The sequence below is a fragment of the Toxorhynchites rutilus genome, chromosome 1 (genome assembly GCF_029784135.1).
Source record: "Toxorhynchites rutilus septentrionalis strain SRP chromosome 1, ASM2978413v1, whole genome shotgun sequence".
NCBI classification, from domain to species: Eukaryota; Metazoa; Arthropoda; class Insecta; order Diptera; family Culicidae; genus Toxorhynchites; species Toxorhynchites rutilus.
The window spans coordinates 15,370,203-15,388,511 of record NC_073744.1 but is presented as its reverse complement, the minus strand read 5'-3'; the positions used below and the strand labels follow the sequence as shown (position 1 = coordinate 15,388,511).

General features: G+C 40.3%; 1 protein-coding gene across 1 annotated transcript in view; it reads left to right on the top strand.

Moving 5' to 3' along the window:
• LOC129762950 (transmembrane protein 235) overlaps positions 1 to 11,870 on the top strand; it is a 38,536-nt gene extending 26,666 nt beyond the window's left edge. Inside the window, exons 2-6 of the mRNA XM_055761584.1 lie at positions 325 to 454; positions 10,192 to 10,342; positions 10,445 to 10,643; positions 10,806 to 10,971; positions 11,074 to 11,870. Coding sequence (XP_055617559.1) covers positions 325 to 454; positions 10,192 to 10,342; positions 10,445 to 10,643; positions 10,806 to 10,971; positions 11,074 to 11,180 — 753 coding nt within the window. The 3' untranslated portion in view covers positions 11,181 to 11,870. The remainder of the gene's footprint in view (positions 1 to 324; positions 455 to 10,191; positions 10,343 to 10,444; positions 10,644 to 10,805; positions 10,972 to 11,073) is intronic.
• The last annotated feature ends 6,439 nt before the right edge of the window (positions 11,871 to 18,309 follow it).

Sequence of the window (18,309 nt, the reverse complement as noted above, 5' to 3'; positions counted from 1 at the left end):
TCGTCATCAACATCCAAGTTAGCCGTGGCTTCGGTGTGGTGCGCCATTACATACAACACTTTGCGGTGGTGATAAGACTCGTTTTGTTGCACATCGTGTACAATTTGTTCGCGTAAATAAACTCTTGATGTCTGTCAGTCTGCTTGTAGCGGATGTGTGTTCACTTCGTTTTCCTTATGTTAGCCTCTGTTTGGATGCTTGTGAAATCGGAAAATTTAGTGCTGCCTGAGGAGCACTCAGTTTGGCGTATGCATCCGTGGCAGAAAATTAGATCAAACGTTGAAGAATCATCGAATACATTTCGCGTTTCTTATTTCATTCCAGTCATTCATAGCGAAACATCCTGATGGAGCATCACTCACCGAATCGTTTAATAATAGGCTCATCTACTACCCTCGGACACGTGGACTCTTCCGGTACTGCTACCCGAAGGAAAAACCACCAGCATCCTTCGGTGAGTATCATTTATAGAACACTATCTTCATCACACCAGATAAGCGGCGCCACAATTAACATCGATTCCCGTTCCGCTTATAGTGTTTCTGGTATCAGAAACTGTTACCCGAAGCAACTGTATCAGAACGATGATGCTCCAACCGTAATAGCCCGAGGCATCATATTTCAAATCCCCGTGAAATATTTGCGGTATGCCATCCTCATCCAAGCTTGTCCAGCTTGTAGCTGAAAAACCAGTTCCAGTCTAGCTGAGGGTAGCATACATTAAAAATCCGCTTAGTGAAATTATTGAGTTCGCGCGCGCACCAGGTTTCGATTCGCGCGATTCATTCACAGAGACCCCGTCTATACTTTTCCCTATCAGGTGTGAACGAGTGAAGCAATCGGTGGGCTTCTACAAAATGTACACCACAACCAGCGTGTCAGTTAAGGAAATCAAAACGATTGCGCCGCCCCACAGTGGACCCTGAGAAAATTTAGGTGGCCAAAACTCAGATTTTTGAGCTAAAAACCCAATTTTTGGTAGACTGGGGTTTTCGGATACGCTGGGTTCATTTTTCAACTCTGTTTCACCAAAAAACTAAAATAAGAAAAAATTTATTATTCGAAAATCGGTCCACCATATTATTTGCAGAGCCTTATTTCTCTACTAATTTACTAACAAATCTCCCAATTTTCTTTCGTAGAAGCGCTTGCAAAGTTGACTAAATGTTGGTTAAATTTGTTTTTCCTATAACGAAGTCGTATAGTGAATTCCTCACGGGAGTTGAGGCAGTTATACAGGGAAACTTTGATATAACGTACCCTCGTACATATTTTCAAAGTGTAGAGGAATTATTTTATGAATATTTTTTTTCCGAAAGAAAAATAAACTATCTGTATTTTGATACTAAAACATGTTCTGTATCTTAAACCAATCCCAAAATACAGCTGGTTTTGTGATTCCGGATTCTAAATGAATTAAGATTTAATCAACAGTACGAAGGGAAACATCATGTTTCTGAGTTCTTTATTATGCTTCGATATAACGTACAATTCGATACAATACACAACTTTGAAAGTGAAATGTACGTTATATCGAAGTTACCCTATATTCTGCCCAGTTATTCTTAAATGATCGAACAAATCCTTGTTACATAACTGGGAGGTCATATCTACGAAAAATTATTCACATTATTAATAAAAAGGCACAACTTCAAATAACAGTTATTTCTAATTACCATTTCGGGTTAATATTGAGAAAAAATCCAAAAGAGGCGATTTCGGGTGGAGAATTCAAGTGCTGAGTGATAAAAGAGTGAAGATGTACACTTTCGTTAAAAAAGTTCTGTGGAGAAACGCCTATAAGTCCTTCCGAAGCAAAATTAAACTTCCAAAATAGTACTTACTTCGTCTGGAGTTGGACACATACTACAACCAACCGAAAAACACACTCGAAATAGTGGAACCGGCGAGCGTGCGAAATTGGTACCTTATCGTGTTGCCAGGGCAATGATGCGCGCGCGGAATGGGGTGAAACACGTGATTCTAGATGCATTGAACATCCTAAAATAAGGGACTGAAGGATTTTTTTTTGTTTTTCATGCAACTTAATTTTTTGGGCTTTGGCCGCCTAAATTTTATCAGGTACCACTGTGCGCCACGTACATATGCATCCAATTTAGTTCTCCTTCCATATTGCATTAACGCTTGGCATCATAAAACTAGTTTGTTTGACGCTTCTTCGGGGGCTATCACGCATAAATCGAGCCCGAGGAGAAATTTGTTACCGCACACATGCATGCAGGCCTGCTGCATACATGAACGCTTTCCTGAGGACTGTGCCGACTCTTAATCGGGTTAGCTGCGGAATGATAAGGCTTCAAAATAAATATTATCGGTGCGAATCATTGGAGCGGCTTGCGGTTGCATGTTGCACCGCGAATTATTTAGAGGGGTGAATATTCACTGCTGTGGGTTTTTCTTCTTCTTCTTCTTCTTCTAGCGTTCCTAAAGGAACTTCGCCGTCTCAACGTAGTATTATTTGCGTCATTTTATTAGTACCACAGAACCCCGATTATCCGTGGGAAAGTCTGGCTAGCTCATCGCGAATAACGAAAATCGCAGATAACGCAATATAGGACTGAAAATGAGTTCCGAACACGAAAAAAAGCTATTTCAGCATAAATACTATGTTTTATCTACACAGAAATCATTAAACTATCCATCTAGGGGCGTGTGCACCAGTAGTCAGATAATGTGAAAGCCATGACCAAAACAGAAGTACATGAAACTATCACTCACTGACAAATTTCGGGAAGGCCTTAGCCGTCAACATAATTTGAATTGACTAGAAAATGAATTGACGAGCGTTGAGAGCGAGGATCATTGATGAACTATTCTAGCAAATGGTTATTCTAATTGACGTGATTAATGAATACATATCTGCCTTTTCATTCAACCTGACTTCAATCCAGTTCTACTCCCCCTGACGCGAAACTCGTTACCCGCGTACCCAATCTTATTTTTAAGTCCATATAAAGTGAAACGAAAACTTGATTTATATGCAAAAAGTAGTTAGGCGTCGTGCACAAATTACGTTACCCTAAAAATGAGGTTTTTAGACCCCTCCCCCCCTATGTAACAAAAAGTAACGCAAGACGAACCCTCTCCCCCTTATGTTACGTAACGTTAATCTGTACACAAAGTCAAAGTCGTTTGAAAATTTTTAAGCTTTTTTTTAAGTAATGAGAATATCAACGTAAAAAAATCAGATATCTGCCTACGTCGGAATCAAATGTTCAGACGGAAGTTCTTTATATGCAAGTAGTGACTTTGGAAGAACTTTCGACAAGTTCATAGAATTCCGAACAAACCGAGACGGAAAATTAATGCTCACATCTGTTGGGATTTGTGCTTTCAAACCTGGCGTTTAGCTGAGAGGAACATGGACTGGTATAAATTGATGTTGATTTACACAAAAATAACTACACCTTCGTGCAGTAGTTCCTGTCGTTACATTTCACTCCTTGCAAAAGTTCTTGGGATGTCCTTACGTGACAAGCAAACAACTCGACTTGATATTGTTCTGTTTCCGCTTCGTCGATTTGGGAGTTTGCGGACTTAATATGGGAAAGTCTGGAAAGACGGACACCCCTGTATTATTAATAAATCACATTTTTTATTTTAAATTTGAATGATGTACAAACTTGCAATACAGTGTACCAATACCTGTGGCGCTTACTATGTACACCTGTCGGGAAAGGGGGACAATCCATCTCAGTTGAATACACTGCGTGCTGGAGAATTTGTTACAACTAATATTGCATCAAGATTCAATTGATTAAAATAATAGATCGAAAATATCTATGACCTTTTTAATACGACGGCTCTCGTCTGGCCCTCCACCCACATTAATTATGGTTGCTGGCTTTATTATTCTTTGGTACCGAATAATCCCGAATTCAGGCAGCTCGCACACACTTTGAAAATCGATCCCATGAAGAAATGCGTTCGAAGAACAGTGCCTTCCTGAACAAACTGCAACGTATATTGGAACACTGCATAGAACTACTTCAGCATGATCGAGGAGCCCTAGCTTTATTTTGCATCCTATAAGCCGATGTTTTCCAGCTATGACAAAATCTTGATTTGGTAGGTTAACGGAAGTGCTGGAAATAAAACTGAAATTTTGTAACGTAACGATCACGGCTAAACCTATGTGACATTAAGTTACGAAATCTGGACCTCCATTTACATTTAGAAAAACAGGTTTATATTACCAAAATTTACAAATTTGTCAGTGTTTCCGAACACAACACTGCACGCTATTTTATTCGTGCGAGTAATTTTTGTGTAAGATACAAAACAAACTAGCTCGCCTGTAGTATATGCCAAACCACGTTGAACTCAAGCATCATTACACTTCGACATGACTTCAATATGCAATGAAGTCCATTTGACGGGGAAGGATGGAATGAGAAAGTCGAGCTGTAGAGTGAGATAGCAACTATACGCCCGACAGTCGTTGAGTCATGTTGACGGAGAAACTGCTGGAAGAAACCGAAACTCATTTCCTATTGAATATGAAAGCGAATTTCTCCATAGTCCTCTGACGAACGATTGCATTGAAAAAATGGACTTTTTTCGGATGATGATAAAAAAAACCAAGACAGATCATTGAGTTTGATAAATTTCCCATGGAAGGTAATTATATTAGCATACTTGCGAAAACATTCTACGCGAGCGGCCTTCCGGCAGTTACCCGGAACATTCGCCATGGCGGATATGAGTTCTTTCTTCGTTTTATCTATCAATTCCTTCTCAGTTTTCGCGACAAAATTATTGGAGTAGATCTTACGCTTCAGGTTTGCCCAGAAATTCTCGATGGGACGCAGCTGGGGGACGTTGGGCGGGTTCGCCGGCTTGGTTACCACAGCCGATCCATCTCGTCTAACGATCACTTCGAGTAGTGGGCCGACGCCAGATCCGGCCAGAACATTGCGTCTTCGCCCTTATGGTATTTCTTGATGAACGACGCAACTTCCGGCGGGCACTTCGTACTATAAATTTCCCCGTTCACGGCCAGTCCGAAGCTAAAGAAGGGCGGCTTTGAAATCCCCTTCTCGTTGATTTTCAGCCACAGCAGCACCTTCTTAGGGAACTTGGTTTGTGAAATAAAATTCATTTCGGAGCTCACTTTCTTCGTGGTGGAAGTAAAATATGGAGTGCCCTGCCAGTCATTGCCATCCAGGGTAAGGTAGGTCTAGTCACCACCGCCACGTCGCGGTTCGCCGGGAAATTCGACTTGACCATCTTATTCAGCCGCTGCCTTTTTGCACGCAGCTCCGAGACCAGCGGACGAGGCTTCCGCTTCCTGGCGGGTATGTCCATGTTCGCCAGGAATTTTTTCACTGTTTGGCCGGTTGCACCGACCTCACGGCCAAGCGCACGCAGCGATGTAGCCACTTTTCCCTCGATCTTCCTCTTCAGCATCCTTTGGAGCTTCTTGTCGCTCAGGGTCGTCGGCCGTTCGGTTCTTCCGATGCTCCTATTGTTGTCCAATAGTGCCAAGATGTTGTAGATGCCGGAAGTGCCGCACGATGTCCGTTTTCGATGCGGCGGGGTACCGTTCATTGAACGCGCACACTTTTGAATGGAGTAGCTTCACTGTTTTCGCCATCACGGTTAGAGTTATTAGAGATTAAAAGTTTTGGATAGTGAAAATAATGTTCGTGAGTTTTCTATACGATGTTTGATCCTCAGTTGTAATCACCAGCAGCAGTATGGATTTTCTATTATCTCACGAACAGACTTTTCGTTATCTAAAACTCCCATATAGCCCTCGATGTTCTGGCGGCCGACCAAATGTAAATTATCTAAAAAACTGAAATATGTCGAAAACGGTTAGTCCCAGGGCAAAACGTTAAAAATACCTTTTCATGTAAAATCGCATGTAGATTTCACGTTTGTTATTACTTCTCTTAATTCTTCTTTAAACAGAGTATTACAATTTCATCATTTTTGAAAAATAAATAAATCTTCGTTTTGGTGAGTCCGATACGGCACCACTATATGTCAAAGTTTTTTAAATTAACAGGGTTAATTTAACTGGGGGATTTTTCCTCAAAAAAAAAACCCATTCTCACTTGCACTATATTCACATATATCCTAGAGCTTGTCACTCAGAATACATTCAAGGCGTATTGCTTGACATAGAAATCTCTACTAAGTACTAATAAGAATGACGCAAGTAATGCTCTGGAACTAAAACCAAACCTGATTGTTTTTTCTTCGAATCACAATATATCGCGTTACCGTGCAGAATTAAACAAAAAAATACCTTCTAGTAAAATATAGCTGTAAATAGTACATTCGAGTGAATGTTGCATTCGGGTAAATGTTCATTCGGGTAGATGTTTCAATCCGGGTATTCGATACATTCGTGTGATTGTAATGTGGGAGAATGTTTTTCGAGCACTTGTCGTTCGGGTGAATGTGACACAATCACTTCAACATATTCCGTTCTGGTATTATCTTGTAAGGGAAACGTAAGGAAACATTGCATCAAAAACGTACAATTGGAGAAAATCAATGAAGATCACTTTCGAAGAAAAAAATGAAAAATTATTTGAAGAAATTATCTAACTACTTCAAAGTGTTTCAATAGAGAAACCTTTTGAAGCTGATTGATTTCCAGTTTGAGACTGAAATCGGCAAATTTATCCACCCAGCAAAACGAGCAAACTATCGCGATTTACTGTTGTACAACACAAAATCCAGTTAATAATCTTCCACCGTCTTCCATCTATGAACTAGTTCACCAACCGAACCTAACCGGGAAAAGCAGAACCAAAGCAACGAAATCAACAACAACAAAAAACCCGACACTCGATCAAAAGCTGATTATACACGACTCTGCTTTTCATGATTTTGGGACCGGTTTCCAGACACCGTGAAGCAAACCCGCATCCGTGTTATGTAGGTGCGTGTTTGCGAGTTGTGTATTCCACGAAGGTATGCCCTGCTCGTAACGTCCCGAAACACGCCGGAACGTGAGAGAATGGTAGTTTTTGTTGAATCACCTGTGTACCGTTGTTATCCTTACAGTATCCTCGATTATAACGCCGGGATGAATATTCGTTTTGCCTTGTTTCGCAAAGGAAAGGAAAACATAGACTGTAAAAAAAGGGAAAAAAGGCCATACATCTATTTATGTTATCGACCCAATGTTGAAGAAATAAAAAAACAGGTGGGAAAGAGAACGACCGATAAAATTTGTGGAAAACAATGCCGGAGAATTAGGTAAGCGAATGATTTACATCATCCCAGCTTGGCGTTGTGTGATATTCCCACGAGATTTTGAACTCAGCCATTTCCTGGCCGGAAGCATTGGAACGACTGCGTAGTGCATATGCGTTTTAGAAAAAAATAAAACATATCGTTGTCAAACTCATTTCTCGGTGAGTATAAACTATGTGTTGGACCCTCAGGAGATAGTGTTGATTCAGGGAGAGTGGCAAAAAAAACACCAATGCCTAAATAATCGAAGAGAAAGTATTGCTTCGTCACAAGAAAATAATTCAGCTTCTGCTTGACCCGGGTCTCCACCAAAATGGAATGGTGGAAATTGCGTCGATTACGAAAGAAGCTACACCCCCCTGGGCACTTATCTGTCGCCTTAAAAATTCACCACACGAGGATCGTCATCTTGTATGGGGCGGCTTTGATTGATCGTTGATTTTTAGTTTGAACGAGGGGGGTTTTCCCTCTCAACTTTCATTCACACTAGGCAAACGGCGTTGGGGCCCCAAATCGGGTTTGCATGGGCTTATTCGCAAATCAGGTTTGCGTGACTGATGCAAGTGTTATGCCGGGTATTGCATGCGTTTGCTGAAGAACAGAAATTTATCATTTCATTCGTTTGCGATTTCTTCGATAATGAGATACCTGTGTCTCAGACAACTTTAATCCAAATGCTTAAGAAGGAAAGTGCCTCCGAGCAGATCAATGCCCGATATGTGGCACATTTTCTCGGAGAAGAGCGCGAAAATTGTGCTTTTGCGTTTTTTTCCCCATTTGCAGCTCAGTCATTATTTGATGAGTGGTGGTAGCCAATGGAGGAAATTTATGAGAAAGAATAATCAAAATGGTAATGGCCGGACGTAGACTGAACTTTTTCGTTGCAACGGGGCAATTTTTACTTTCTATTTTAACTTAAAGTTGGCGTAATATTTCTCGGGGTGTTTCAGTGTGTGTAGAGCATTTGAGTAAAAATAGTTGGTCCACAATACGCCGCAAATGCGGAATTGGCAACAAAAAAAACAAACATAAATTATCACTCAGCGAAACAGTGAAAACATTGCTAAACTAGACCACGTGGTGTAACCAAACTGAAAGACTGGTTTCCATTCGGCTCGGTATAACTCATTGTTTCAATGAGCTGCCCTTTCGAAATACAATTTTCCGCATCCACATTCTCAGTGCTAACAACAGTGTTAAGAATGGATCTAGTGAATGGAATTAACTTGCCCTTATCAGAGGAACAAAACTCCCGCCACCGGCAATTGCGATGCATCTCTTGGTTTAAAATTTTCGGCTAACGTGGTGCGATTTTTTCCAGCACTCAGAAAGAAAGAGGAAGAATCATTGTGGATACAGGATCGAGGGAGCCGAACCCTTTTCCCTTTTGTTAAAAAAGTTGACGATCGCATGTCACACGTGCAAATGGTTTGCCAAACGAGCACTTTTTGTCCGAATTTTTCCATCGCAACCGTCGTACCCGCTAATGGTACACTCTTTCCAATCGATTTGATATAAAATTGAGGTCCCGGCAGCGTTCTGGAATCTTCTTTAAAGTATGTTTCGTCATTCAAGAGATGCACTGGTTGGGATTTTTCAAAATACGCACATATAACTATCGAGCTCGTGTTTTAGCGTGATTTTGCTGCTTCGGTGTGTGTTTGGTCACATTTTGCTTTTCATAGGTCTTTAGACCATGTCTCTGTTTAATCCACTGAATCATCCTAACACGGGTTTTCAACTTCTTGGCCAAACCACGAATAGATGCAGACCTGTTCTTCTGAATATAATTTACAACTTTTCGGTCAATTCGGGATTACATGGTCCGGGTTTTCGTCCACTTCTGCTGAGATCCTCGAAAGAACCATCATTACCGAATTTTGCGATGATTCGTTTCACACTTTCTGGACAAACTTTGATTTTGTTTCCAAATCAATCCGCGACATTTCGAAAACAACTTTATGACCGCGACTTAATGACTTGTATTTCGATTTTTGATGTGTAAACAAAGCGTGCTCTGATTACACGACAAAAAAGTTCATCCGTTTGTGTGTAATAACGTGTTATATGTTTAAGACTACTTTTTGATACACCCCTAGAAATTCGATATAAGTCGAAGATGATAGATTCCCTTCAGAAATGTCAAATACAATGAGAAAATTTCGCATTTTTTTCTAATGGTAAACTGTTAGCAAGACCTTGCTTTCGTCCACTGCCGATCCCAAACTCATGAATCCATTTCCCAAAATTGAACGTTTACCATCTCAGAAATTCGGCACAACAAACAAACACACTTTTAATAGGCAAAGTGCCCGGGTAGGTTGGTAAATTGCGAACCGAAAGATAAACAACAACTCTGAACTTGAAACCATTTTCATGCACTTATTACTGTGGTATATTCTCCTCAAAAATCATACCGCATGCTTCGACGCGCACAACGCAACGCAGTGCTCCGCGCTTAACGCAAAGTAAGCCACATGAATTGTGCGGCGCTCGTTCCAAATGTTGAATTCGCCTGCTGTGTGTCCTTTTGGGCTGCACTCTCGGACAACTCTTATCAAATATATTGTTGAGGAGACGACCGCATGATGGCTGTGATCGAAAAATGTTACATCATAGTAAGCTAGCGCTGTTTTCGCTCGGTTGGGTATGGCTCGATATTGCACCAGCGCATCTTTTTCAAACTGTGTTGGCCAAGCGATGGCACGTGGTTAGCAAAGCCATTCTTTCGATTGCCATCACACGAAAATGATTCCTCGCTATGAGTGTTTAACTGTTGATAAACGAGCAGGGGAATGTAAGAGAGGAATCGTTTGCTTACAGTTTGAATAGTTTTTTTTATTGGAACTAATTGGCAAAATATCATTCAAAAAACTTTGTATTTCCAAAATATTTGTAAATAAACTATCAGAACAATGGCCGTCTTGAATGTAAACCGTTTTCTTTTTTTTTCAGTTCAAATCTACCTCTCGCCGGTGGAAACCCACTGCTCGAACATAGACTATTTCCCCCAGATCGAGGAAGATAAGTCATCACCGTCGTTCAACGAAGACATCACGGCCCGCCTACATCTGGCCCGATCCGTCATAGCCGCTTTTATCCTCAGGTAGTGCCGTGCCCCACAAAGAGGGCAGAGAATCAATATTCTAAATTATGCATATCAATAATGGTAATCCTTTTTCCTCCACCCGCATCATTCCGCATTCAGCTTTGTTGCCATCTTCTGTGCCTTCTGGACCGGTTTGTCGGGCTGTTGGAAGCGATCGGCCGGTGCCATTACTGCGACTGCTATTCTGATGCTCACTGCTTGCCTACTGGCAGCCGGTGCCATGGGACTCTGGCATACAGTGGAGTTCTTCGAAAAGGAGAAAGTCGTCGGTGATGATTACTATCAGAGCTGGACTACGGTGGGTGTTGTTGTTTTTTTTAATGGAAAATATGACGTAAGGTGTCGAAAGGTGGTTCAACTTTGGTGTTATCCAAAAGTTGATTTTGTTATACACTTGATTTGCCTTCCAAACGGAGTTCGTTCATCAACAATGCATTGACACACATCTTCCCGCTTCCAGGTTCTTCGTGACAACACTCGCATTTCCTACGATTGGTCCTACATCGTGGCCTGGGCCGGCGTGGCGTCCAGTTTGCTGGCATCGATCCTCCTGTCGGGAGCCGCCGTATGCCTTCGGGGCGAGCGCGAGAAGGAAGAGCAGCTGAACCTGAGCTATTTGATGCCCGGTAAGTATCCGATGGGTGGTTCGGGTGTTTCGGAGAGCACAACTACAGGTTCTCTTAGCTATCCCCTGTCGCACATCGCTAACCTTCTGTCTCCGGTTTCAGTGTATCCTCAAAAGCAACCTCCTTACCCTTATGGTGGTTTCCCTCAGCCTCAACTCTACCCGCAGCCATACTATCACGGATCGCAATACGGACCGTACAACTACTGAAGCGGTTGTTTCAAAAACAGTCGTTGCGATTTCCGAAACTCCCTTTAGAACACCTGCGCAATCCTTGCAAAGGTTTGCTCTCTCTCTCACACACACACACACACAAAAACGCATTCGAAATTTAGAGTGAAATCGTGAGAGATCGTTATGATGCGAGATGAAATTTAACATTTAAATTTTTCGAATCGGCCTTTTGGCCACCAGCTACGTTAATCTCCTCAATCTCTCCAATCCACATCGCGCTCGCTGATTCTCTTCACCATCCCTTTTTTCCGCCGACATGAAATTGTGCTGAGACAAATAAGGGACTCAAATTTTTCTTCAACCATACAAGGAATGTCTTCCATTTTTTTTCTTCTAACCACTAGTTTTACAATCTAATATTCTCAATCTCTTAAACCCACACGGACACACACACACAAGTGTCCCCCTTTTCCACGTAAGACTTCTTTTTTTAATTTTAATTTTTATCATCTATTTTTAAGATTAGACGTTTACTTTTTTAAACATTAAAGCAAAACATCGCGCTTAGAGTGTAAGAAAAGTTTATTTGATTTTTTTTCACGAGAAAAAAACCGAGAAGATGAAATGGTGAGACAACGATGCGTAATGCTCATTTGTATTATGTATAGAAGTTAATTTAATTCTACGCCGTAAGAGAAACAGAAATATATTTTAGTTATAAATAGACACTCGGGATTTGGCACTCCGTGTGTGTGTATATCACATCCTTGCAGCCGCACCCCTGTTAATATTTTTTCATCGTAAGGTAGATGATGCTGGTTTGTCGGATTTAAGGTGTTTTCACGCGACTAGTAAATGCAAACCGACTTTTCTTCATGAAAGTCACATATAATCAAGACGAGTTTGGGTTTGTTGAAAAGCCCCAAGTCTCCAGTTGCTAACAATAACATAAGGCGTTTAAATTGTTCAATTTTGTATGTTTTTAACGATTTTCTTCAAAGAGAAATTATGATCATAATTTTTTCCCCCATTTGTTTATTTATTTAGGATCATCAGGGGCTGTACACAAAAGCACGATTCTAGACACCTCCTCCCGCTCCGTGGTGAAGCGTGGATTTTTTCTATACCTTTCCCCAAGTTGTCCACGTGGACATTCGGGAAACAATTGTATTGTGCCCAAATTCCAATTTAAGTTTGTTTATGTTTGCTACTAGCAGACTCCGTCTCGCCCAAAATTATTTTTCTGATATGAATTGAAAATCCACGTTTTCTTACCGAGCGAACTTTCGTGCGTTTGATCGCAGAATTCTCCATCTTTACAATAATTTGGCTCTTCATTTACTTTAAATTTCCTGTTACTTCTACAAAACCTCGTCATTATAATATAAATTGATTTTCAGACACAATTTTTGCTCAAGATTCTTGCAAATAATATGTTTCTCCGTTACATGGAATACGTGTTTCATATAGAAAAGTGATTTCCCACCTGAGAATCATTGCGTTTCACACTAACGGAACACGAACCTTAATTCCGCAAACGCGAAATACGATTGGACGTACAACAATGTCATTGTGGAACAATGTTAATTTTTTTTTCTTTATCTATGGACAAAGACGAATACGACAAAATAAAGACGACTGAAATCGGATCATTCCTTCTTCGGGTTTTGCGCTAAGTTTTTTGAAAATGGGCACCCTAATCTATATATATAAAAATGGATTTCTGTCTGTCTGATTCTTATGGAATCGGAAACTACTGAACCGATCGACATGAAAATTGGTATGTAGGGGTTTTTGGGGTCCGGGAAGGTTCTTATGATAGTTCGAGACCCCTTACTCCTTTCAAAGGGGGGGGGGAGGGGCTGCCATACAAATGAAACACAAATTTCTGCATTACTCGAGAATTAATCAAGCAAATGAAACCAAATTAGGCATGTGGAGGTTTCAAAGTGCAATAAATGTTTTTGTGGTGGTTAGACACTCCAACAGTGCACCCGTGGCCGAGTGGTTAGCGTCCCACACTATCATGCCGGGTGTTCGGGTTCGATTCCCGTTCTGGTTGGGGGATTTTTCGTCAAAGAAAATTCTTCCGGCTTGCACTGTGGTCACGCGTATTCTAGAGCTTGCCACTCCAGAGTACATTCAAGGCGTGTTATTCGGCATAGAAATCTCAACCAAGTATTAATGAACGACGCTAGTTAATGAATACGTTGAGACGGCAAAACGTTAACGCCATTCCAGAAGAAGAAGAAGACCCCAACAACCCCCCCCCCCTTTAGAAGCAGAACAACGATGAGAGTAATCAACATGTTGAGAGTGTTAAGCGGTAAAACATTAGCTGCAAGCAGTCTTCCATGTTTCACAAAAAACACTGCGTCCGGAATAAACATGTCCACGCTGCTGTTCACAGTTTTGTGTTTGAGTACAAACATGATTTTTTCGTACCTATGTTAGAAAATGTGACATGTGGTATGTTTGGACATACGATGTTTAATCCCAATGTTTCACATGATGTTCGAACATGGTGTACAGTTTCTCTTGCATTTTCACCTCAAGCATCGGCAGTGCGTAGAGTAGATGAAGCGAATCGGACACCACACCACCACCACTCAACGCGTGGTGTGTTGGTATGTTGACATGGAAAAAATGCTTTCCTTTCATGACAATGGATGCTTCGTCTAAAATATTGGGCAAATAAAATAAACCTCTTATTCTGTTCTGAACAAAATAAACATCGATTGATATGAGAGTTTTTCACATTTGATATCATTATTTAGTGCACGCATCAATTTATATATTGAATTCATGTAACATTCGCTATTATTAGCTATTTGAACAAGTACTAAAATTGAATTATTCAGCAGCGTCACATGTTAGGCGTGACGCTAACCACTCGACCACGGGAGCAACAATTTTGGCTGGATCTTTGAATACAAATGGCCAATACTGCTTGTTCGCGACGATTGCGACTCGAGCTATAAAACGAGCGGAGAAGAGGAGAAGAAAGGATGATGCAATCGCATGCACACATAGCATATGTAGTGCCATGTAAGTGTAGCTTTTAGTTATTTCCTTCATTCAGTTTGTGATAACATCGATAAATTAATGGTGTGTTTTAGCCGCTGAAATTTCTCTGCTGGTTCTGCTGTATGCCGCTGAAGGTTGCATCTAAAACTAATTTTTGGGTATTTATTTTTTGGTCAGCATTTGTACGACGTCGCCCGCTATGCAGTCGGCTCCCCAGACTTTAATTACCAACATGCACGCAAAAAAATAGACAGCTTCTTTCTATTCAGAGAGTGTTTTCTTTGAACGAAACCAAGGATTATTTAATCAGACTTGCAAAATATGCATGAACGATCTATAAACTTTTACTTAGTCGCGGCAATACATACACACACTCTTTACAGATACACGGGCCGAAAGTTGTGCAGTCCACTGATGATTCAACAAGAGCCAAAGGTTGTACCGCTCATGACAACTCTACACGAGCTGATGATTGCGCCGGCTAGTGATCATTCTATCCTGGATTCCTCGAGTCGAAAAAGACGCACCACGCTAGATATGGGGTGCAGACTAGGGGGGCGTTGCTGATTAACGGTCAGCTGCATCCCAATAGGAAGTATCCCATGTCGGGCACACGTACAGAGCACTGAAGACTGCAACATACCAATTATGAGAACACTTGTAATACTAACCTCGAGCCAACCGCGAGTAATCGGTTACATATTACTAACATAGTTGTAAGCAAACATTGTCAAAATATTGAACTCCCGGCCCCGTTAGGCTGACGCCATTTGAGCCTTAATAAAAATATATATTTTGGTACATGAACTCATAGCCTCTTAATTCGTGCAATTTTTGAAATGCGAACTAAATTTCAAGTCCGTTTCTGTGAAAAAGTATTCTACGAAGAAATGTTTTGGGATGAATAATTTCTGTCCGTGTATGAAAAGAAACGAAACGAAAGCAATGAATACTGCAACATTGGGTGATATGTTTGTACATGATGTTCTTGAATTATAAACATCGTGTTTGTTTTCAAATGTTTATGTTTGTGTATCATTGTTCGTGTTTGGGATAGACATTCAACACTAGCGAAAATCATGTTCGAATTCAAACAAGAACATGAAATTTTCACATCGCGTGGACATGTGTAAGTGTTTTTCGGAAGACTGGCTGCAAGGAAGAGTCGTTCGTACACAACAAATGCCTTAGTTCCACCATAGCTTCCGAATGGTTTTTCTTTAGCCAGTAGAGCTAGACAAAATGTCATTGCCGTTCTCAAACCAGTCTATAACAGGCTACCAGTGCCTTTCCAACAAGTCCAATCAGAGCAGTGATGGTGGAATCTGGAGTACTTTCTTTCGGATATGTAGTAACACTACACGAGGTACGTACAGCTATTCGTTTCGAAGAAATAGGCAGAATCGTCCATGATTGCGCTCTACTCAGAAGAGCCAACAGATCATTCGAACCGTTAACAAACGAAGCATTTCCTACGGTTACGGCAAAGCGACAAATCAGAAACCCACTATGGTTCTACCAACCACCAAATATTGATTGGTATATAAATGCACAATTGAGAGCAGAAGAAAACAAAGAAAAAGTGAGAGCAATTTTCAATGATCGATTGAATACAAATACATCGATTTTCATAAAATTAAATGGGTCTAAAGCAGATTGCACTATTGAACATATTCTTACAAAATCTTCACTACTGAATAAAGAACGTGAAATGGAAGTATTCGTGATGATCTAAAGGAAGTCCTCAAAAACAACAATGATAGTGAGAAGAAACTTCTGAAGTTCTTGAAGAAGACAATGATCTTTAATCTATTATGATTACTTATTGGATTTGAGTAAGACGCGAATGACGATATCGTTGAAGTGTCTATAATAAAAAAATACTCTGTCGTTGGTTTCCACGAGCCTTTGAACAAAACTACAAAGAGGCTGCAGATGGATCTGAATGTCAGTTTTTGGGATGAAGAAGAGATGGAGGTGGTAAATCATTACATGACGTCAATGTTCTCGGGACGTATTGAAGCATCACAGATCAACTTGCAGCTTTTAATGAAGGTGTGGGAATTATATGTTTGAACAAACTTCGAGTCGATGGACGGTACCAACGTGTATTGGACTTTCAAAATAGAGAAGGAAAACTCTCGAATTTGGGTAGCTTCGGATTGCATATTTTACACGGTTCAATTTTATATTATATTACAAATTTATATTATTTACGACAATATAATATTATTTACGACAATTTTGGAAGGATTGCATTCTTCATTGTGTCCTTCAAGATAACTTTGAATTGTAGTAGTAAATCCGTTAACGACACTTCCCAGTCAATTAAAAATCACAAACAGTTAATTTATTTGAAGATATCGGCAGACGTCCTTAAATTTCATTGTTTATGTTAACTTAATGTTTTAGAAACTACATCTAAAGTACTAGTAGAGAATTTGATTACTAACCTGGAAAATCAGGGAATATCAGGGATTTTTTTTTCGGATTTTGAGTCGGCACCCTGTTTGATGATTCTATTAGAATTCTTCAACATTAAAAAGAAGAAGTTTCATTGATTAATGAGGTGCAAAGTACTCTCAAAAAATATAGAGACTTGTATCCAAGAACGCATTGTTGACGCAGGATCACGAATTTATGTTATTCAATTTTATTTAATTCGCTTGTTTACCACTTCGGCTGGAGGACCGGTGCCGTGTCGCTGTGTCTTGAGATTTTCAATTATTATAATAGTTTGGTCGGGAATAACCCGTGAGACTGCAACTTGAAGCACAATTTTATGAGGCACAATTGGACGGCATATGAACTTGATCATGTCAGTCGCAAAAGACTGTGGCTCTTCTCAGAGCTAGAGGCGAATCAACTGCGAAGTTTAGAGCCTCCTGAAGCCAACAAGAAGAAGAAGAACGCTGCATTCATAGTTCGAGCGAGCGCTTTACGCACGCACGCATTGGTATATAAAAATTATACCTAACGACTCCACTCGTTCCTCCGTATAGAAAGCACAGGCAGGTAGGGACATAAAAATTCACAGAACAAATGTGTGAGAGAATGGGTATGCTTCCAATTTTTGTTAATTGAAACCCTTTATGAATGGGGGAATCGTAATGCATAACATATCGAACAATTGTCAGAGAATTCCCAATTCTATTGGTATGGTATTGGTATGGTATCATTGTCCGTTCATCCGTCAACATCTATTGGCAGCAAAAATAGTTATTAACCTTAAAACTATTCCATAAAAATTTCATATGTATTTTAATCTGGCACCCTTACTAAGGGACGCAATCTTGATGTAGGGCTAGTTGATTGAATATGAAATAATGGAGGCTAAATTTCTCAAAACTGTGCAAATGATACTACATTGGAGAACATTGAAAAAAAATAGGGTAGTCTAGGAGAAATATAACAGTCTTATATTAAAGTTCATTCCGGATATTCAAAGTGGCATTGAAGCTTTTCCATTTGATCTGATAGAAAGCCAAGGGTAAAGAGAGGTGTTGCGGGTAGGTTCAAATTTGTTTATGCGGATAATTTTGCAAGGGATCTGTAGTTATGGAGAGAAGACAAAGGTTACCATCAACAATAAATGGAAAAGATTACAACGAGAAGTGTTTTCAGAACAGGATTTTGCCATTCATTCGATCACACAAAGGTCCGGTGAAGTTCTGGCCTGACTTGGCAAGCTGCCATTGCATCCGGGATGTCATCAAGTGGTATAACGAGAACAAGATCGATTTCATAGAAAAACTATGAATCCACAGAACTGTCCGGATTTTCGTCCCATCGAGAGATATTGGGCAATTATCAAAGGCAAACTGAAGAAATGTGATAGAACAATAAAAAACAGCTCAAATGGAAAAGTGAAGGAACAAGATAGCAAATAGGGTTACCAGCAGTACGGTGCAGAAAATGATAAGTGGTATCACACAAAAAGTTCGAAGTTCATCCGACCAGCTGAAGAATAATTTTCATGTAGTTCGTTCAAAAACCTACAAAATGACATTCTTCCCTTTTTCGTCGATGATTTGTATGCTGAGAAATGCCCTACATCATGCGACCAAATTATAACTGAAATAGGCTTTAATAAAAAAAATCAGATTATACAGATTGCAGGAATTATAGTAGTGAGATA